This window comes from Vipera berus (assembly GCF_964194415.1).
Source record: "Vipera berus genome assembly, chromosome: 9".
Classification (NCBI taxonomy): Eukaryota; Metazoa; Chordata; class Lepidosauria; order Squamata; family Viperidae; genus Vipera; species Vipera berus.
This window is the reverse complement of record NC_138212.1, coordinates 4681028-4702493: the sequence shown is the minus strand read 5'-3', so window position 1 is coordinate 4702493 and position 21466 is coordinate 4681028. Positions and strand designations below refer to the sequence as shown.

At 47.8% G+C, this 21466-nt stretch overlaps 1 protein-coding gene across 2 annotated transcripts; it reads left to right on the top strand.

The window, feature by feature from the left end:
• Positions 1–1449: 1449 nt before the first annotated feature.
• On the top strand, positions 1450–21265 carry GSK3A (glycogen synthase kinase 3 alpha). 2 transcript variants are annotated; one of them, XR_014027419.1, is made up of 12 exons: positions 1450–1734; positions 3551–3738; positions 3827–3910; positions 7739–7849; positions 13328–13458; positions 15459–15565; positions 16523–16620; positions 16834–16929; positions 17341–17527; positions 18967–19068; positions 19712–19873; positions 20332–21265. XR_014027419.1 is itself a non-coding variant. In XM_081335385.1 (11 exons), the coding sequence occupies exons 1-11, from the start codon at positions 1530–1532 to the stop codon at positions 19786–19788; spliced, it is 1386 nt and encodes a 461-aa protein (XP_081191511.1). In that variant the 5' UTR covers positions 1450–1529; the 3' UTR covers positions 19789–19938. The 2 variants fall into 2 exon arrangements, 1 of the variants encoding a protein (XP_081191511.1); XM_081335385.1 differs by lacking the exon at positions 20332–21265 and having other exon boundaries at positions 19712–19938.
• The last annotated feature ends 201 nt before the right edge of the window (positions 21266–21466 follow it).

Here is a 21466-nt window from a genome sequence, read left to right as displayed (position 1 = left end):
CAACTGCAGTGATTCACTTGCCAAATGTGGCAAGAAAAGTCGTAAAATGGAGCAAAACTCACTTAACTGATTTCTTACTTAGCAACATAAATGTTGGGCTCAATTGTGGCTGTAAGTTGAGGACTACCTGTATACTGCTCCGCTTTCAGTTTGGTGGGACAAATATGCTAAAAATGTATAATATGCTTGCTATTGATCCTCTAAGCAAAGAGTTTGGGGAGAAAATAGCAGCCCGTTTGTTTAGGAAACCTTGGTGCCTGAACAACCCAAGTTAATAAAAGAAGGCTGTGATTTCTGCCTCCAAGACTAAATCACCCAGGGGCAGGCAACCTTGGCTCTTTTATGACTCGTGGACTTCAATTCCCAGAATTCCTCAGCCAGCCACGCTGAGGGGGGAAAGGGAGGGGCTTCCAAGCTGAGCCATGCTGGCTCAGGAATTCTGGGAGTTGAAGTCCACGACTCATAAAAGAGCCAAGGTTGCCTACCCCTGACCTACACGGTCCCTTCCAATTCTGTTATTCCGATTCTACAACTCCCAGAAGTCCACTCGAGGGCAGAGCGGTGCACGACGGGAAGCCTGTCGGGGCCGCACTGGTCGCCTGAAAGGCCGCCTGAGCTCCTCCGACTGCCCTCTGGGCCGGGGGTATCGGCCGCCTGGTTGGGTATCGCGCTTCTCGTCTGCCGTGGCGGCGGCGGCGGGTTTCACGACTCCTCGGTGTTTCGGCGGCCCCCTCAACCTAACGACGCCTTTTCTGCTCGCAATGCACCTTGGGACCCGTAGTCCGCCCCTGGTAGCCCGAGCACAGGCCGAGTCACGGGGCCCGCGCAAAGCACTTCGGGAAAAGCAGTTGCCGGAGCCCCGCAAGTTTTCTCTCTCCGTGCGTCGCGCCACAGCCTGTTAGCCCTGCAGGCGGATCCCTTTGAGCTTGGGGGTGATGGATAAGAAATCGCGATGGGCAAAAGGTTAAGTCTCTTGGCTTTTTTGTTCAGGCGGCCGAGCGCCCGCCTCGCGCCTCTATCGCACCTCACGATTCCTTTTCCTGCTCTGCTTGGGAGGAGCCAAACTCAAATCTTTCCCCCCCACACCACCTCAGACGTCCCCTTGCCTCTTGTGCGATAGGCTGGCCGGGTCCGCGCGAGGAATGCTGGGAAGCGGAGTGCCCTTGCGTCAAACCTGAATTACGCGCTATGAAGATTAAGACTCCATTTCCCACCTTCCTTCGCTTCAAGTCTTAGGCACGCCGGGGCTTGTAGTCCTGGGCCCGGCCGGCTGCCGAAGGGTGCGGAATGAGAGGACTTTATATCCCGTCACCCCTTTCGGCCGCCGCGCTTACGGCCGTCTCCTGCGCGGCGCCTTCTGGGAAATAGAGTCCTCTCATCCGTAACAGATAAGTAGGCGGGCCGCGCCCGAGACTCCATTTCCCGTCGGCTCTTGCAACAGGGCCGGGTAGGGCCGGCTCCCGAGCCGCCTCAGACGGAGCCAGCCAGCGCGGCCCCCCCCTCCCCTTTTCCCCGGTGTCGGCCTCACCATGAGCAGCGGCAGCGCCGGTTCTTCCCGGCCCCGAACCAGCTCCTTCGCAGACCCGTCCGGCGGGGCTCCCGCCACGGCCCCCACCGCGCCCGGCCCGACCTCGGGGGCAGCGCCGGGGGGCAAACCCGGGGGGGCTGCCGGGCCTGGGCCGGGGGGAGGCGGGACCAGCTCGACCGTCGCCTTCCCGGGGCTCAAGCTCGGGCGTAAGTCTGGGCCGGGCGGGGCGGGAATGAATGGGCAGGCGCGGCCGGGGGAGCCACACAAAGGAGGAGCGCCCGGGGGGCCTGAAGGGAGGGGGGGGGTCGCGCGAGAGGAGCCGGGCACGAGGCGCCGGGAGGGGGCCGCTGCGCCAAGGGGAAAGCGGGCCGGGAGGGAAGAGCCCCGCCAGCCTCCTCGGTCCCCGGGGGCCGCAGCAGTTGGGTCGGGGGGCTCCGGAGGAGGAGGAGGAGGGGGGAGGGCCAGGGGAGGCCCCTGGAGGGGGCGGAAAGGCCGGCTGGGTTCGCCCAAGGCAGGGGTCGGCAACCTCGGCTCTTTTATGACTCGTGGACTTCAACTCCCAGAATTCCTGAGCCAGCTATGCTGGCTCAGGAATTCTGGGAGTTGAAGTCCACGAGTCATAAAAGAGCCGAGGTTGCCGACCCCTGGCCCAAGGTGAGCCGGCCCGGCTTGAGCTCCTGCCCTGGCAGCGGCGGGGCTCGGGAGGGAGAAGCTCCCCCGAGGTCAGCAACCGGACCAGGGCTCCAGGATTACTCCGCTGACGTCAGGAGGCGATCGGGGCTGAGAGGCAGCTTGGGCCAGGGGGGTGGGGTGGGGTGGGGGGGCTTCCGCGGGGCTGTCACCGGCTGCTGCCGCCTGCGGGCGCCCGTAGCCTTGGGATGGAGCGCCGGTTGGGCTCGGCTGCGGAGGAGGAGGAGGAGGAGGGCTGCGGCGAAGGAGCCCCGTGCCTTGGGCTCTGCCCTCCAAGCCAAAGGGCTCCGAGGGGAGACAGCTGGAGGGAAGAGGGGAGAGAGCAGCCTGGCCAGAGGTGGGGGCCGATGGGTGGGGCTGGGGCGGACGTGGGGGGGGGGTCAGGCGAGGGGTGGAGGGCGTTGGAGTGGCGAGGCTGAATGCGAGAAACTCACCAGGGATGCAAGTTGTAGCAGGAAAAGCGGGTGAGGCAGGCGGGAGGATAAAGCCCATGGTAGTGAGTGGTTTGCCAGCTCCTCTGGGCAAAAACAAATGCCCGCCCCCAGCCTTTGGTGCTTCTGCTCTTCTCCCTGGTTATTGGCCCCAAATTTTGGCTTACCAGCTTACCCCGCTTTGGTAGCAATGAGCCGGCCATCACACCTTAAAAGGTCAACCTTGCTACTACACGTAGCATGGAGTCATCGCCTTCCTGGCATTGAAGCACGTCAGGAGTTGGGATGTCCTGGTGTGTTTTGTAGGAGGCTGGGTCCGTCTTAGGGTAGAATTTGAGTTTGGAAACCGTGGGGCCAAGGATGAACCAGCTTGTTTTATTATTATTATTATTATTATTATTATTATTATTATTATTATTACTATTACTATTACTATTATTACTATTATTACTATTATTACTATTATTATTGTTATTACTACCGATGTTCGGGCTGGGTTTGGTATTTTCGTCCACCTATCAAGTCCTTCCCAGGGACCTGGAATAGGCAGATGTGGATGTTTGAAGGTGTTGCAGATGTGTATCAGGATGTCAGCTGTTCCGAGTGAGGCCGCCTTTTGCAATTGACTGATGGGGATTTTCTCAATGCTGATGGTATTCAAGGAGTGTTAGGGTTGTTTCGGGGTTGCACCCAAGGCGCCTATTGCTATTAGTATTAACGTGGGTTTGGTGAAGATCATCTTTTTAATTGGAACGGGAGACGTTTTAAGGGTGTCGTTTGTGGAAATGGATTGGGAAAGACAGAGGAAGACATTTAGGGAGTTCAAATTAGGCCGCTGGGACTAAATCAGACTTTTGTCCCGTCTGAGCCATCTGGACTTCACCGTCATTCCTCTTTTCAGGAGATAATAGTAAAGTGACCACGGTGGTGGCTACACCCGGCCAGGGTCCCGACCGCCCTCAAGAAGTCTCATATTCCGATATCAAAGTGATCGGCAATGGGTCCTTCGGCGTTGTCTACCAAGCCCGATTAGCAGACTCTGGTGAGCTGGTGGCTATCAAGAAGGTATTACAAGATAAACGTTTCAAGGTGAGACTGGAAGGGGATGGTCTGGTCTTTTGCTAATTTTACCACTGGGTTCCCGTGTCTCATTTTGGTCTCTCTGTCCTTACTTCAGAACCGGGAGCTACAGATCATGCGGAAGCTGGATCACTGCAATATTGTCCGCCTGCGATATTTCTTCTACTCGAGCGGAGAAAAGGTGAGGGAACAGAGAAAAGAGGGTACGCCATAGAAGAGTAACAGGGCTTATTCTTTCTTTGTCCTCCTGCTTTGGAGGGTCTGCCTCACATTTGTAATTTGCCCACTTTGTATTTTGGACTGGAACTCCCGTAATCCCCTTTCTTTGTCTATACTGTACTGTCTATGCTGTAAGGCAGGGGTCTCCAACCTTGGTAATCTTTTAAGATTCATGCTGGCTGAGGAATTCTGGGAATTGAAGTCCACAAGTCTTAAATTGGCCAAGGTTGGAGACCCCTGCTGTAAAGCATTGACGTGAATCCAAGACTGTGCAGAGACCATGTTTGTGACTTGACTTAAGAAATTCAGGTTAATACTTGATGCCCCTTCGTGTTCACAATCAAAATGCATCCTTTGTTTTTCATATCCCATTCTTGAAACAGATGATAGATACGGATAGTCCTCGACTTATAACAGTTCATTTAGAATAGAATAGAGCTGGAAGGTACCTTGGAGGTCTTCTAGTCCAGCCCCCTGCTCAAGCAGGAGAACCTATACCATCTCAGACAGGTGATTGTCTAGTTTCTTCTTAAAAATCTCCAGTGAGCCCATGATTTCTGGAGGCAAGCTGTCCTCACTGTCAGGAGGTTTCTCCTTAATTTAGTGACCGGTCAGATTACAACAGCACTGCAAAAGAGCGTATCCCCATGGCCACACGATCAAAATTGCAATGGCTTGGTAACTGACTCATATTTATAACGGTTGCAGTGTCCTGGGGTCATGTGATCACCTTTTGCGACACTCTGACAAGCAAAGTCAATGGAGGAAGCCTGATTCGCCTAACAATCATGTTACTAATTTAACAACAGCAAGAAAGGTCATAAAATGGGGCAGGTCTCGCTTAGCAACAGAAACTTTGGGCTCAACTGTCGCATGTAAGAAGAGAAATGCTTGTAGTACACTAGACCTTGGGAAGGAAAAACCACCAATAATTTATTTCCTTCCCTCTCAGGATCTTCATTCTTGGTGGGCAAAGCCTCCAGTGAAGGAAAGGTCTCATAGTGTTTATTGCATAAGTTTATTGAATCAAGAGACTGAAAACCAGGGTCCATTTAGTAGAGTTCTCAGAGCCAGGATGAGTATTAAGAGATCCATACTGCTGATCAACAGAGTTTTCCCAAAGAATGTAAGCACAGAGGTTATCTGGATTAGTAATCAGATCGTTACTCAAAGTGGCTTTGTAGCTCTTTGATTCCAGAAAAATTTCTCAATGTGGAAAAAGGCGAGCAAGAAAAATAACTGGGAAAAATAATGGCAATTAAACAGGCTGTAGACTGGAGAAATGTTTATACCACTCACTTCCTACAGAGCTTTGTCATTTATCTTATAAGGTAAAAAGTATTGGACTGTGACCAGCTGATTTTTATCTACCTTGTCATGGAATATTGTTAATTTTTTAGAAAACGGATCAGGGAGGAGTAGAAGTGGCTAATTCTTGATTAGAAGTTCCTGTCCTGACTTTTGATACTTTTATCTATCACTCACACTTTGATATTCTCCTGGTTTTTGACGCCATGAGGTTTTTTTTTAATATCAATAACCATTTTTTGATAAGATTTTAAGTCCTTACTGTAGGTTGTGCTTCTGTGCACCTGTTTACTGAGGTGGACTATATGTGCTCCCCTAGATTGAATAATCACGTTTTTATTCATTAAGCTTATTAGGTGTCATGATCCCTGGGAAAGATCCTTTTTCTGGACACGTTCTGTTCAAACGTGGAGGATTCTCTCTGGTTGATCTGGCTTTTGGTGTCTGCACTGTTTTTCCATCGTATCCTCCCCATGCTTCTGGTCTGCTCTTTTCTCCAATTTTACCCACACATTAGCCTTGTGAGACAGATTAGGTTGATAGATATTGTCTGGTCTCCCGGTAACACTCTGGTTTTTCGGATTCTGTCTTGAGGCATTGCATGAACCCAACTGCTGTGTGTGTCAAAAGTTCTCCAATGATTTTGAAAACTAAATAGGAGTTTAAACCTGCTTGCAGCTCAAGTGATCTCCCATAGTGATAGTCCCAAAGGGAACTTGAACATGGATTAATAGGATTTATGCAATGAAAATAGAATAGAATAGAATAGAATAGAATAGAATAGAATAGAATAGAATAGAATAGAATAGAATAGAATAGAAGTAGGGTAGAAGTAGGGTAGAGTAGAGTAGGAGTTTAGAATAGAATAGAATAGAATAGAATAGAATAGAATAGAATAGAATAGAATAGAATAGAATAGGGTAGAAGTAGGGTAGAAGTAGGGTAGAGTAGAGTAGGAGTTTAGAATAGAATAGAATAGAATAGAATAGAATAGAATAGAATAGAATAGAATAGAATAGAATAGAATAGAGCTGGAAGGGACCTTGGAGGTCTTCTAGTCCATCCCCCAGCTCAAGCAGGAGAGCCTATAACATCTCAGACAAGTGTCCAGTCTCTTCTTAAAAATCTCCAGTGATGGAGCGCCCACGATTTCTGGAAGCAAGCTGTTCCACACTCTAGGTTAATGGTTAAGTTAATTGTTAAGGCCACAACTGAGCCCAACGTTTCTGTTGTTAAGTGAGACACTCGTTAAGTGCGTTTTGTGCCCCATTTTACAACTTTTTCTTGCCAGCATTGTTAAATGAATCACTGCAATCGGTAAGTTGGTTTCCCCCGGTCGTTCAGTGAATCTGTCTTCCCCGTTGACTTTGCTTGTCAGAAGGTTGCGAAAGGGGATCACGTGACCTTGGGACACAGCAACGGTGGTAAATATGAGTCAGTCGCCAAACATCTGAATTTTGATCACGTGATCACGGGGATGCTGCAACGGTCGTAAGTGTGAGAAACTGCCATGAGTCACTTTTTTCAGTGCCGTTGTAGCTTTGAACAGTCACTAAATAAACCGTTGTAAGCCGAGGACTACCTGCAGTCAGTATTCTCCCCCGTTCTATCCGGAAAGGCTTGCCAGATCTTGAGAAATTCTTATCAATCCGCTTAAAAGAGTAAAAGTTGGGAGGCATATCTGCAGGAGTTACTTTAGTGACCTGGTTTGCCAACCTACACATGCGGGTTCTTAAATCTGGGCTATAGAGATGCTGGAATAATGAAGCTCAGCAAGGAGAGGTGCCTAATTTTCCTCTCTGGTTTCCCACCCTTTGTGTTTTAGTCGACGCTTAATCTGAGGCAAGAGAGAGTCCAGCTGCAAGTTGCATGTTTGTTGTTGGAGCTGAATCCAAAAATAATTGGAGATAGTATAATGGCAGGATGCCTCTGAGCACAAAACCTCAAGAATTATAGGGAGGGAAGCCACAACGGTGCCACAACGATTTCAGACACGGGTTTCTGAGAGGGTGACAAGAAAGAAGCTTTCTCATTTTACAAATGAAGCATGTCTGTCTCTGCATTTTTAGACTGCAGCTTACCCAGGCAGGACTAGAATCTCTCTTTATTGAAGTGATATTGCTAACAAGACGGAGGCTTCTTATGTGTTTGTACGTTGATATTTAACTTGTGTTTTTTTTGGGGGGTGGGATTTTTTTTTTTTAACCTGTTGTCAGCAGCCCAGAGTCGCTTAGATGAGATGGGCCGCCATACAAATCAAATAAGCAACAATAGTGTAGTCTATTGTCCTTTTAGAGCAGAGGTAGGGAGCTGTGGCCCTTTTATGACTGGTGGATTTCCCAGAATTCCCGAGGGCTCAGGAATTCTGGGAGTTGAAGTCCCCAAGTCATAAAAGGGCCATAGTTCCCCCACCCCTGTTTGATAAGACGCTGTTAGTTGGGGGAATCCCATTTGTTCTCTGACATTCTGTACTCTCTTGCAGAAGGATGAAGTTTACCTTAATTTAGTCCTGGACTATGTGCCCGAAACGGTCTATCGTGTGGCCCGCCACTTCACCAAAGCCAAACAGACCATACCCGTCATCTACGTGAAGGTAAGCACGGCACCTCTCTTGAAACCTCTCACACCAGCGAAGGGAGGCTTTGGTTAATTCCCACCCGCATACTAAGCTGTAAAGGAGATTGGAGTTTTAGGTTGCTGAAGGCAATTGAGGACAAAGAAGTGGGTGTCCCCCCCCCTGCACTTTCCCTTTGAGCACACTTCCTGTTATTTCGTTTCGTCTCTCTCCTCCAGGCCTTCTCTTCACCCACAACTTCACATCATGAGCAGGCCACTGTAGCTTTTGTTCAGCAAACCAGGGTTTTATTTTTTTAAAAAAATCACGGTTTCGGTTTCGGTGGAAATAAACAAACACCAAGCCGTTGTTTTGCGCACTTGAGGGCTGGAGGAAGTTGTGGGAATCGGTTACAGCTTGCTGGTTTGGCAGCATGGGGTGTCCGACGTGAGATTTCTTGTAGGTAACGCCTTTGGGAGCATTTGGTCCGATTATCATTAAAAAAAAGAAAAGAAACTTGTTTGAGATGGAATCCTTCACCCGTGATAGTGTCTTACAAGAGAAGTTCTTCCTGTAAAATTTATTTTTCTCCGTCGAGCATTTTATATGCCTTCCATCTTCTCTGGCTATTTAAATAACAATATTAATGTCATTTTTTTTTAAAGCAGCCAGAGAGACTTTTTCTCTAGAATGAACCTTCTTATTTCTAAGGCATGAATTCGGTAGGTCTGTTGTTGTCCTGCCCCACTGACTGTTTGGGTTTTACATTGTGCGTGGAAGAAGCTTGATTGGGTCCAAATCAAAGTCCCTTGATTTTCAGTGAAGTTAAATTGTTGTAGGGCTCAGTCTGGGTACAGCTTGGTTGTCTTCTCCTACCTGCCCTCCCTCGCCTTTGCATTACTAAGGGAAGGAAAATGGTAATCAGACTGCAGTGCCAAGACTGGCATTGGGAAACTGTAGTTCTCCAGTTGTTGCCAGCTGTCCCTCACCGTTAGCCTGGAAGTTGATCTCCAGCTACCTCTGAAGTGGGATCAGTGTTCTTGTTTATTTATTGATTGATTTATTTTATTGTATTTGATTTATATACCGCCCTTTTCCCGAAGGACTCAGGGCGGTTTACAGGGCAAATTTAAAAAAAAATACAATATACAGATTAAAATACAATTAAATTAATAGCCCCAACACTTTAAGATTGAATTTAAAACCTCTTTGCATGCCAGCAGCTTTTTGCCTTCTGTTCTACCTTTCGAGTGACTGGGTGGATTCCTACTTGATTTAAAGGTGTCTTTATTCTTCCTGTCCTTATAAAATCCTGCATGAGAGCATGCCAAGAATACGTCCCAATTCCCAAGAAAACCTTTGGTTCCACCAGCAGCTGGGCATTATCGAAATAAGAATATCAGCTTTCCAGGAGCTCCGATTGAAGTCTTTCCCACCACCTCTGACCTGAGCTCTTTTTTACCAGAAAAGCTGGGAGGAGACTTTCCTTATACAAAGCCCTTTTTTTTTTTTCAAAAACCACCTCCCACTTTTTTTTTCCTCTCCCCTCTCCCCCCCCATCACTTAAATAGCTGTGGTCCCCATTGCATAACCTGTCCTGGGTGCCACCATGCCTTGCATTCTTCTTAATCACTTGAGTTTAAATACCTTCATTTTTAAAAAAATAAATAAATAAATACATACCTTGGTCTTTTTCGAACCACCTTTCCATTAAATGCAATACTTTTGGGGTGCTATGTTTTCTTTTTTTCTTTTTTATCTTTTCTTTTTAATTCTTGATCATTTTATCCGAAAAGTGGGTGGAATTTGATTTGATTTGTCCTTCTCTTCAAGGGGCAGGGCGTAAAGATGAAATGGAATGGCATTTTGCAATGGCTTTAGCAGCTATTTATTATTATTGTCATCATCATCGGGTTTTTTACTTGTAGGGAGTCCAAAGGCAAATATCTGTTTTGCCCTTATGTCTGTTTTGCCCTTATGTCTGTCCGTCTCTCTCTCTCTCTCTCTCTCTCTCTCTCTCTCTCTCTCTCTCTCTCTCTCTCTCTCTCTCTCTCTCTCTCTCTCTCTCTCTCTCTGTGTGTGTGTGTTTGTGCATGTGTGTGTGTGAGTCTGTTCATCCATTGCCTGCCTTTGTTATTTTTACAAATAAGGCAGCTAACGTACTTAATATTTCTTCCTCCTCCTATTCTCCCGACAACAACAATCCTGTGAGGTGATTTGGACTGAGAGTGAATGACTGGCCCAAAGTCACCCAGTTGGCTTTCCAGCTAAGGTGGAACTAGTATTCACCGTCTCCTGGTGATTGGCCCAAAGTCATCCAGCTGGCTTTCATGGATACAGTGGGAGTAGAACTTACCATCTCCCAGTTTTTAGCCTGGTGCCTTAACCACTAGATCAGGGGTAGGCAACCTTGGCTCTTTTATGACTCGTGGACTTCAACTCCCAGAATTCCTGAGCCAGCCTGGCTCAGCATGGAAACCTTTCCCTTTAACCTTCAGCATGGCTGGCTCAGGAATTCTGGGAGTTGAAGTCCACGAGTCATAAAAGAGCCAAGGTTGCCTACCCCTGCACTAAATCAAACTGGCTCTATTTATTTATTTGCTTCATTAGTATCGTTATGTCTTTCAAGCCTTTTGGGAAGCCAGTCCTCTCAAAATGGGCTTTTAAGCAACCTGAAAGATTGCAGGCAAATATAAATTATTTTTTAAGGAGAACTTCTGGAATCGCTCCTTGTTGCAATTGGTGGTGACAACCATTTCTGGGACAGACTGTGCATATCTTCCTCCCTATCCAGGGATGCTTCCCTCGGGGCAAGTGGTAATGATGCCATCGTGATCCCCATCTGCCCTTTGGTGGCTGCTGTGGGTGGCAGCTGCAGATTGCCTCAGGCCAAGCAAAAAAAGAAGAAGTGGATCTTACCGTTAAGAAAACTTACTTGCGTTATTTTGCGCTTTAAAAAAAGCTCCTAATTTTCTCTTTCAATAATGAAGGCTACTGCTAAGCTTGTAAGCCGCCCTGAGTCTTCGGAGAAGGGCGGGATATAAATGGAATTAAAATAAAAAAAATTAAAATATATTTGAGAAGCACTAAAATCAAGCAGTATTCACATTCACGACCACACGAGGCAATACTGTAGTTAAGTTCGTAGCCCACGTTTGTCGTGTGAATACTGGAATGGGTTTATTTGCCTGCCCTCCTGTTCAGTTTATTTCTCTTCTCCCCACATTCTTCATTCTCTCTCATATTTCTCTTTCCCCTCATTCTGTAACTCCCGTTAGGTTCCCTGTCAGGAATTCTCAAACAGAATTCTACGGTTATTCTGGGCTGTGATTGTTTCTGCCTGCATCTTGCTTAAGGTTTTCTATCCATTTAACTAGCAGTGGTTTAGCAGAAACAGTGCTAAAAGAAAAATAATAATCCCCTTTATCAATCCATGTCCATTACCCAATGGGCGTGGCATTTTCCCTGTATTTTCCATGGGGTAGTCTATGGCAAAAATGGACGGCAGTGAGCATTGATGCTTTCGGGAAGATTTGATGCCTCCTCCATAATGATGGGATCTACCAACATTGATCGGCAAGCTGCCCGATTAGGACCCTCTTTTTTCCAGACGTATTATAAGCAGTTCCCGCTTAGCGACCGTTTGAAGTTGCAGCGGTCTTCAAAATAACTACTTATGACCTGTCCTTGAAATTACTTCTGCTGCATTCCCCTGCCCCCACCCCTGTGATTATGTGATTGCATTTTGGGTACTTGGCAACCGGCTGATATTTATGACTGTCTACAGCAGGAGTAGAGGGACGCGGTGGCTCAGTGGGTTAGGACGCTGAGCTTGTCGATCAGAAGGTCGGCAGTTTGGCGGGTCGAATCCCGAGTGCCGCATAACAGAGTGAGCGCCTGTTACTTGTCCCAGCTTCTGCCAACCTAGCAGTTCGAAAGCACGTAAAAATGCAAGTAGAAAAATAGGGACCACTCCGGTGGGAAGGTAACAGCGTTCTGTGCGCCTTTGGCGTGTAGTCATGCTGGCCACATGACCACAGAGGCGTCCTTGGACAAGCGCTGGCTCTTCGGCTTTGAAACGGAGATGAGCACCGGCCCCTAGAGTCGGAAACGACTAGCACGCATGTGCGGGGGAACCTTTACCTTTTACCTTTACAGCAGGAGTAGGCAACCTTGGCTATGCTGGCTCAGGAATTCTGGGAGTTGAAGTCTACGAGTCATAAAAGAGCCAAGGTTGCCTACCCCTGGTCTACAGCATCCTACAATCATGTGGCCATGATTTGTGTCTCCCCACCCCCCCCCCTTTTTTTCTGGCAGAAAACAGCAAAAAAAAAATCCATTGGCTATGTTTGATTTGCTTAATGCCCAGGTGGTTTGCTTACCGATCAAGTGATTCACCAGGCGACTCCCTTTACGGCCTTCCTGAAAACAGTCTTAAAATTAAATCGAAGGTCGTCAAGCGAATTGCACGGTGAATCACTTGGTGCCTCAACTTATGACTGCAATGACTTTCAACCCAAATTCCAGGCTTCGTTGTGGTTGTAAGCTGAGGACTACAGACTACAGACGGTAGGGACAAATGATAATAGGGGAGTTTATCTCATTTAAATTCTCCAAAGATGCTTGCCCAGTATCTGCTGGAAGTATCTGCTCTGAGGCAACATGGCCCTTCAATTCTGGTAATCTTAAGATAGGTTGGGGAAAGCTAACACCTTCCAGATATGCTGATCTGAATCTCCTAGACCAGGGGTAGGCAACCTTGGCCCCTTCATGACTTGTGGACTTCAACTCCCAGAATTCCTGAGCCAGCATGGAAACCTCTCCCTTTCCCCTCAGCACAGCTGGCTCAGGAATTCTGGGAGTTGAAGTCCATGAGTCATAAAAGAGCCAAGGTTGCCTACCCCTCTCTAGACAGTAAGGACATTGGTATCATCGGACAGAGGAATCTGCTTTAAAAATCACGTGTCATTGCATTATCCATAATAAGAGTAGGTGGACGGATACCATGTTACTCTTTATGTTGTGCTATATTAAAATTAGAGGAGGATCTTTGTATTAAGGAAGTCGATATTTATAGCTAGCTTTTGCTTTAAGATATAGTATTATATTTTTATCCCACTTTAAAATATGCATTTTGGCCAACTCAAAGCAGCGAACATACCTACCACCCATTCCACCAGTTTTCACTACAACAGTTGAGGATTGTTGTATGGGGGAAAAGTAGAAGGATTAGGCGTGTTCACTCTGTAAGGTAATAGATAAAAATTAAGTAATAAATAAGCAACATCCCTGTGAGGCAGGCTGAGGGAGAGGAACTGGTTCAAAGTCACCCAGCCGGCTTTCATGCCTAAGGAGGGACTAGAACTCACAATCTCCTGGTCATTGGCCTAAAGTCACTTAGCCCGCTTTCCTGTCTCAGGCAGGACTAAGAATTCACAGGCTCCTATTTTCTATGCTAATGATTTAAAGTATATCAAACTGACACTCGTTAATGGCCCCTGCCCTTCCTCCATTCAGGTATACATGTATCAGTTGTTCCGCAGCCTCGCTTACATCCATTCTCAAGGTGTGTGTCATCGAGACATCAAACCTCAGAACCTGTTGGTGGATCCCGATACAGCAGTACTGAAGCTTTGCGACTTCGGCAGGTGAGAGAAGCACATGACACAACCCTCTAACCAGAGGAGTGGGTTTGCCTATAGGGCTTGTGGCACTACAGCCACAAATAGAATTGGAGTGGAGTGGAGTGGAGTGGAGTGGAATGGAATAGAATAGAATAGAATAGAATAGAATAGAATAGAATAGAATAGAATAGAATAGAATAGAATGAATAGTATGGAATGGAATGGAATGGAATGGAATGGAATGGAATGGAATGGAATAGAATAGAATAGAATAGAATAGAATAGAATGAATAGTATGGAATGGAATGGAATGGAATGGAATGGAATGGAATGGAATGGAATAGAATAGAATAGAATAGAGAATAGGAAAGAATAAGAATAGAAAATAGAGTAGAACAGAATAGAATGGATAGAAATACAGAATAGAATAGAACAGAACAGAATAAATATACAGAATAGAGTAGAATAGAATAGAAATATAGAACAGAATAAATATACATAATAGAATAGAATTAGAATAGAATAGAATAGAATAGAATAGAATAGAATAGAATAGAATAGAATAGAATAGAATAGTGTAATGAATAGGAATAGGGTGGGGTGGGGTGGGGTGGGATGGGATGGGATTCTTTATTGGCCAGATGTGATTGGACACACACAAGGAATCTGTCTGCGGTGCATAAGCTCTCAGTGTACATACAAGCAACAGGTGTTAAATATAATCATTAAACACAATAATAAAACTAAGCTTGTTCTTACAAAGTTGAAATCTTTCCCTAAAGGTTTCATGCACTTCTTGCCTTATGTACAACGCTGCTTCTCTGCGTCCTGTACCCTTTCTGGCGACTTTTGCATTGCGCCTGGCCTGCCTCAAAAAGGCTTTCCTTTCGAGGACAATTCTTTCAGAGCTGCTGCACATGGTTGGTCAGCGGTCTTGACTGACCCTTCCTTCCTTCCCTCCCACCCACCCCCAGTGTTCAAAGTGTTGCTCCTTCTATGACCTTGTTTCTGCGTAGCTGTTAGGGTTTGTTTTTGTGTGTGTGTTTTGTTCCTGGCACGGTTTCATCGGTCATCTTGCAAAGCTTCCCCAGAAGGAATTTATGAGCCACATCCTGTAAATAAATGTTACAGATCTTACCCTTCCTCCAAGAGGTTTGAGACAGCACAGTCGGATGTATCCCTTTGCTGCTCTTTTCCCTTCCCACAGCCCTGTGAGGAGGTTGTGAGAGAGAGTCGTAGGCCACTTGTTTCAGCTTCAAGGTTAACCTGGATTTGGACCCACATCTTCCTGCTGGAAATCTAGGGCTGTGAGCCCTGATTTTAATGAAATGCTAATGAAAAGGACATGGGATGATATGATAGCAGTGTTCCAATATCTAAAGGGCTGCCATAATGAAGAGGGGGTCATCCTGTTCTCCAAAGCCCCCGAAGGCGGGACAAGAAGCAAGGGATGGAAACTCATCAAGGAGAGAAACAACCTGGAACTAAGGAGAAATTTGCCGAGTGTGAGAACAATTAACCAGTGAGACAGCTTGCCTCCAGAAATCGTGGGTGCTCCATCACCGGAGGCTTTTAAAAAGAGACTTGGACAGCCACCTGTCTGGAATGGTGTAAGGTCTCCTGCTTGAGCAGGCGGCTGGACTAGAAGACCTCCGAGGTCCCTTCCAGCTCTGTTACACTCTTCTAAATGGGGGAGCAGGTATCCCCTTCTGGGCTGAGATCGCTCTGTGGCTTTTGAGTGATGGGTTGAGGGCAAACTGCAGTCCCCAAAACTATCCTTGTACTTATTTTGTTTGCGTGGAATGGTACTCTAGATATATTGTAATTTGTATTGGCATTCTTAAATTTGTGTGTTGAATATTTTTTCACTTTTTGTGAGATAACAAATGCAGCTCACAAATGCGGGGGGGTCTCGAAGGTGGGGCCATAGGGAGGCTTCAATTTATGCCTCTCTGCCCTCGTTTCAATAGCGTCCCAGTTCTCTCTGGACCCCCATCCCCCATTCCCTCTTTTTTTTTTTCCAGCGCGAAGCAGCTGGTGCGGGGCGAACCAAATGTTTCCTACATCTGTTCTCGCTATTATCGTGCGCCTGAGCTCATTTTCGGAGCCACCGACTACACTTCGAACATAGGTGAGAATGACCTGGCCGCCCATTGAGGCATCTTGCAAGTTTTTGGCCCTCAGACCAAGTGAATTTCCTTCCCTATCGATGTGGTTGCTTCCGGAAGCAAACTCCGAGCGTTGACCTTCTCCCAAAACCTCCAGGTGTGGAGTTACAACTTCCAGGAATGGCTTGGCTGGAGAACCCTGGGATTTGTAGTCCGCCTGGAAATGGGGTGCATTAGGGTATAGCTCAGCTTGGCTGACTCAGGAATTCTGGGAGTTGAAGTCCACGAGTCATAAAAGAGCCAAGGTTGCCTACCCCTGGTATAGCTCTATCTGTGCTGCATCATAGGAAGACAGACCTATACAGGTAGTCCTCGACTTACGACCATTCCTTTAGCAACTGTTCGAAGTTGCTGCGGTGCAGTGTCCCCGTGGCCACATTGTCCGAATTCGGACATTCCGCCACTGGCATGTATTTAAGATGGTTGCAGCCTTCTGGGCCCTCCAATTGGCATCTGTGAGCTTCCCAAGGGTTTGCAACAAAGCTAAATTCACTTAACTGTGGGAAAAGTTACAACATCGGGTGCGACTCGTTTATCGACCACGTCACTTAGCAATGGAAGTCCCGGTCACCATTTGTAGTCGTACCTGGAAGACTGTTTGTAATTGTCCGGTGAGCGTGGGAGCATGGGCCACTAGGCCACTCAGCTCCCCCTCCCCCAATCTTTTTAAGCAAGCATCTTGATTTCTGTCCCTGGCTTAGTACCGTATTTTTGTCTTGATTGAGGAGCCTTTTCGCTGGCCCGCATCTTGCAATCTGCTTGGGGCTGCTCGGTTTTGAACCCGAGACCTTTTGTCTGGCCAGAAAACCAGCGGGCTGGCAGGGTGGTTTCAGGAACCAAGTGGAAGCAGCGCAGCTCTTCACAGTAAGCAGTGGGGCACCGTGGGACTGACCGCCCCCCTTTTTGGCTTCCCTCGTTAGATATCTGGTCTGCCGGCTGTGTGCTGGCAGAGCTGCTTCTGGGGCAGCCGATCTTTCCTGGCGACAGCGGAGTGGATCAGCTCGTGGAGATCATTAAGGTAACTTTTTAACTCCCCCCCCCCACACACACACACACCCCTGCCCTTTAGCGAGAGCGCTACAGCCTATTTTCAGTCCTGCAAATTAGGCTCTAAAGTGGAACTGGAGAGTCAGCCTAACGGGCTGATGAGTGACTGGGCTTTTGTCTTGTTGTCGAAGTACAACCGAGACCTGCTCTGCTTTGATTGTTCTCCTTCCCTTCCCTTCGGTAGGTGTTGGGAACACCCACGCGAGAGCAGATACGAGAGATGAACCCCAACTACACAGAGTTCAAGTTCCCCCAGATCAAAGCACATCCATGGATAAAGGTAAAGAGCGGGGCAGGGAGAGGGTGGGAAAGACGAAGCTTGGAGTGCTGACTTCATGCTGTTTCCCAAGAGAGTTACGTTTCTAGAATATCCCTGGGAAAAAGGGCACGTTTGAGGGGTCCTGGCAGAGTTGGGTTCTACGCGCCTGGCTTTAAAATCAATCTGCAACCAGGCCACCCCAGGAAACCCTGCCAGCTGCCCATGGGCAAATTAAACACAGCAACTATATGTGTCGTACAGGTATTCTTCAACTTATGACCACAACGGGGCCCAGAATTTTCATTGCTAAGAAAGGCAGCTGTTTATGTGAGCTACCTGATTTTACAGCCTTTTTTGCCAGGGTTGGTAAGTGAAGCGATGCTGTCGTTAAGCGAATCCTGCTTTCTCCGTTGGCTTTGCTTGCCGCTGCAGGTGTTTAAGCCTCGCACGCCGCTGGAGGCCATCTCGCTGTGCAGCCGTCTGCTTGAGTACACCCCGGCCACTCGCCTCTCTCCCCTGGAGGCCTGTGCCAACAGCTTCTTTGACGAGCTGCGTGAGCCCAACGCCCGGTTGCCCAACGGCCGTGACCTGCCCCCGCTCTTCAACTTCAGCCCTGTGGGTAAGTGTTTGGGATCTAATTAGCCGGACACAGAAGCGTTTTTGTTTTTTTTAAAAAAAAAATATCCAAGGGAAAACAGGCACAACGGTCCCCCAAATGCTTGGGGGAAAAAATAATAATCGGGAACAGTGCTGAAAAATTCAAGGAAGCATTTCCATTTTCTATGGAAAACATACTGTGAATAATTTTAGAATATGCCTTGGTTGAACCAGGCATCAAATCAACTGCTGCTGAATGCTGCATTGGGAACTGCCTTCTCCCACCCCCAATGCTTTATTTATTTAATTTATATTCCGCTTGTTTTGCAAATAACTCAAGGTGGTGAACAATACTTCCTCCTCCTGTTTTCCCCACAACAAAAACCCTCTTGAGTTGAATTGGGCTGAGAAAGAACGATTGCCCCCAAATCACCTAGCCCAGGGGTAGGCAACCTCGGCTCTTTTATGACTCATGGACTTCAACTCCCAGAATTCCTGAGCCAGCTTGGCTGGCTCAGGAATTCTGGGAGTTGAAGTCCATGAGTCATAAAAGAGCCAAGGTTGCCTACCCCTGACCTAGCCAGTTGTCATGACTAGAACTCCCACTTTCTAGCCTGGTGCCTTACCCGCTAGAGCAGGGGAGGGAACCGTGGCTCTTTTATGACTCGTGGACTTCAACTCCCAGAATTTCCCCAGTCATAAAAGAGCCAAGGTTGCCTTCCTCTGCACTAGACCAAACTGACTCTCAGTTATATTGTGAGATCTATATTTTTTTGCTAGCCCTTTTCACCACCCCATTCCACCTTCTGCTGCTTCCTGTTCCCTGTGTTTGAATAAATTACAGAATTAATTTGGTTTGGTTTCCCTCTGTACAAAAGGTCAGGGGAGGTGTTCCAGGAAGGGTTTCAGCCTCCGTGAAGTAGAACCGGCAATGGGAATAAAATACCACCCCTAGAAACGTAATTGGCTGCAGCCTGAAATGCTCTTTTGTTTTTTTTAACGGCGTAGCTCCTTTCAGTTCAGCAAAGTTGATGCTGTCCGTGTAACAGTTTAACAGGAGGAATGGTTATCCTGTGGCCTGCAGCCTTTCAGATCAGGCTGGTCCCGTGCTCCAGATAAACCATCTCTGAACGGTTACGTTGCCGTGTGAATGATCTTAAAACAATGTTCTGTTTTGCATTGTTGTTGAGCGATTAATTGGGAACTGAGGCGCTTTGCAAGTGTTGGGAGATTAAAAGGCGCCTTTAAAAACACCGCTGGCGAAGAGCTCGAGTTTCCAATTCGTTTTTCGTTTGCAAAAGTGGTGTCTTCTTACGCTTTATATCAAAAATAAACACCTGGTGGATCTCTCAACTTTTGTTGGTTAACAGCTCCTCGGGCAGGTTGAGGAGCCTGTGGAAATGAATGGATACTCCCCAGATGAGTTATGGGGTGCCTCACCCTCTCTCTTTTTCTTTGCAGAGCTGTCCATTCAGCCAGGGTTGAATTCCAACCTCATTCCACCACACATCCGGTCCCAGGCGAGCTCAGTCGGGTCTGTGTCTGGCTCTGGAACCTCGCACAGTGAGTGCTATCTCATTTGTGGTGCTTCACTTGAATTTTGAGCAGGAACTGTTAACGCGAGGGGGTTATTTGTGTATGGTTTACAACAGCAATAATTGCACTTAGAGCCCTGGTGGCGCAGTGGTTAGAGTGCAGTATTGCAGGCTAACTCTGCATTCCACTGCCAGGAGTTCGATCCTGACTGGCTCAAGGTGGACTCAGCCTTCCATCCTTCTTCCAAGGTCAGTAAAATGAGGACCCAGATTATTAGGGCAATATGCTGACTCTGTGAACCCCTTAGAGAAGGCTGTAAAGCAGTGTGCAGCGGTATACAAGTCTTAAATGCTATTGCTACACGTATACACTGCTCAGCAGTGCCTTATAGCAGTTTCTGGGCGGTTTTCAACGTCAGCCTATTGCCCCTACCAATCTGGGTCCTCATTTTACCGACCGGGAGGCTAAGTCAACCTTGAACTCCGTCAGGCTCGAACTCCAGGATGTGGGCAGTGTTTTGCCTGCAGGATTGCAGTTTAACCACTGCACTGCCAAGGCACCTTAACAACAACAAAATGAGACTTAACAACTTGGCTTATTTTGAAAAGGAAGGTCCAACATAGCTTCAGACTGTTTCTCTCTCTCTCTCCCCCCCCCCCTCTCTCTCTAGGTGAGGGAAGAATGAACACTGACAGGAGCCAGGTCACACCAGGAGACGGTGCAGGACCCATTGCCAATACATCCTGAGGGGTCGCTGGGCCCGGGGGGCAGGTCCCCTCCACTACCCCCCTACCCCCAGGCCACCCACATGGACTTCTCTGAACTGTGAATGGTGGGGGAAAGCAACCTTGGGCCTGGGGACCAGGTGGAGGGGGAGGCCAATTGGGGATAGGTGGCCCCTTGGACCGGGGGGGGGGGGGGAGGGAGGGGAGGGGGGATTCCCTCACAGGTGGTCCTCTAATGCTTTGGCTTGGGGCGGGGGGGGGGAGAGAGACAGAAAAATCCCACGGCTTGAGGGCTCCCCTTCTCTGTCAAAAGCGGTCCAGGTTGGTGCCTCCAGAGAGCGGGGGGGGGGGGGGGAAGGACCAGAGAGTTGCTGCCATCTTCCTTTCTTCCTCCCCCTCTGGGTAGTCCCAAGTCTGTCCTAAGTGAGTTTTAAGTTGCTCTTGTTTTTAACATCCCCTGGGGAGGAAAAAAAAAATGGTTTTATTTCCAGTCTCATGTCATTCGTGCTTTCCGAACCCCACCCTTCTGTATATCCCTTCACACTGTTGATGGTTCCTTCCCCAGATGGCCCTCCATCCCAAAGCCTGTCTGCCTATGAAACCCGGATGCTGTATTTTTAAGCAGGTCGGTTTTATAGCCCAATAACATTCACTTTTGTCCCATTCCAGCGGGGAATCGCCCTTCCTCCCCCCTGGCAACACCACCCCCCCCCACCCCCCCCACCCCGACCTGGCCCTTTGCTTGCCATGCCTCTACCGCAATCTCTTTTACCGGGAACAAGAAACCCCTCTCCCCCTTGCCTTGGATTGTGGGGGGGGGCATGGCCAACCATTCCTCGCTCCTCCTGCCATCCCATCAGAGGTAGCACTGGGATTTCTTGCGGGAGGGGGGGAAACCCTGTGAAGTGTGTGCGTTGTGTGTATGTGTGCGCGCACGCGCGTGTGTGTATGTCTGGAACAAGCTGGTATTAGAGCAGGCAGGAAACTAGCAGAAGCTTGCTCTGAATTCCGTTGCATCTGCTCCCTATCGCAGTTTCCCTCCCCGGTGCTGCAGATCCATTTTGTGGACCTCGGGGGGGGGGGGCGGCGGGGGGTTCTCAAAAAGGGAATTGGAGGAGGCAAGTTTTAATTTAATGCCTGTTCCCTTCCTGCTGTAAATACGTATTTTCCTCATCTAAATCCCTTAAAGTGGCTTCCTTTTTCCATTTTCCCTGTAAATAGATTCATTTTTTTTCTTAATGAAATGTTGCAATGATTGACAACCCCCCCTGGCCCCCCCAATCCTGTTTCCTTCCATTTTCAAATCATCTAGGATTGACGGTTCCCCGTAGGGAGCCAGGGTGCAGCCTGTGGATAATTTCCCTCACCCTCATATTTATCCTCATCACTGCCTTCCTTCCTTCTTCCTTCCTTCCTTCCTACATTGTGTGTTAGTTTCTTTCTTAGGTTTTTTTTTTGGCTGTGTACAGACATCCGGTTCAATAAATTATTGGCATGAACGGAAGGACTGTCATGAAGCTCCTTATTAATGGGGAGAGAATTGAATGAGATAAAACAATAATAATAGCAAGAAGGCCCCAGAAAATGAAAGAAAAATCACTGTTGAGCTGTTTGTTGCCAAATACAGGTAGTCCTCGACTTAACAATGTTCACTTAGTGACTGTTAGAAGTTTCAGCGGCACTGGAAAAAAAAGTGACTT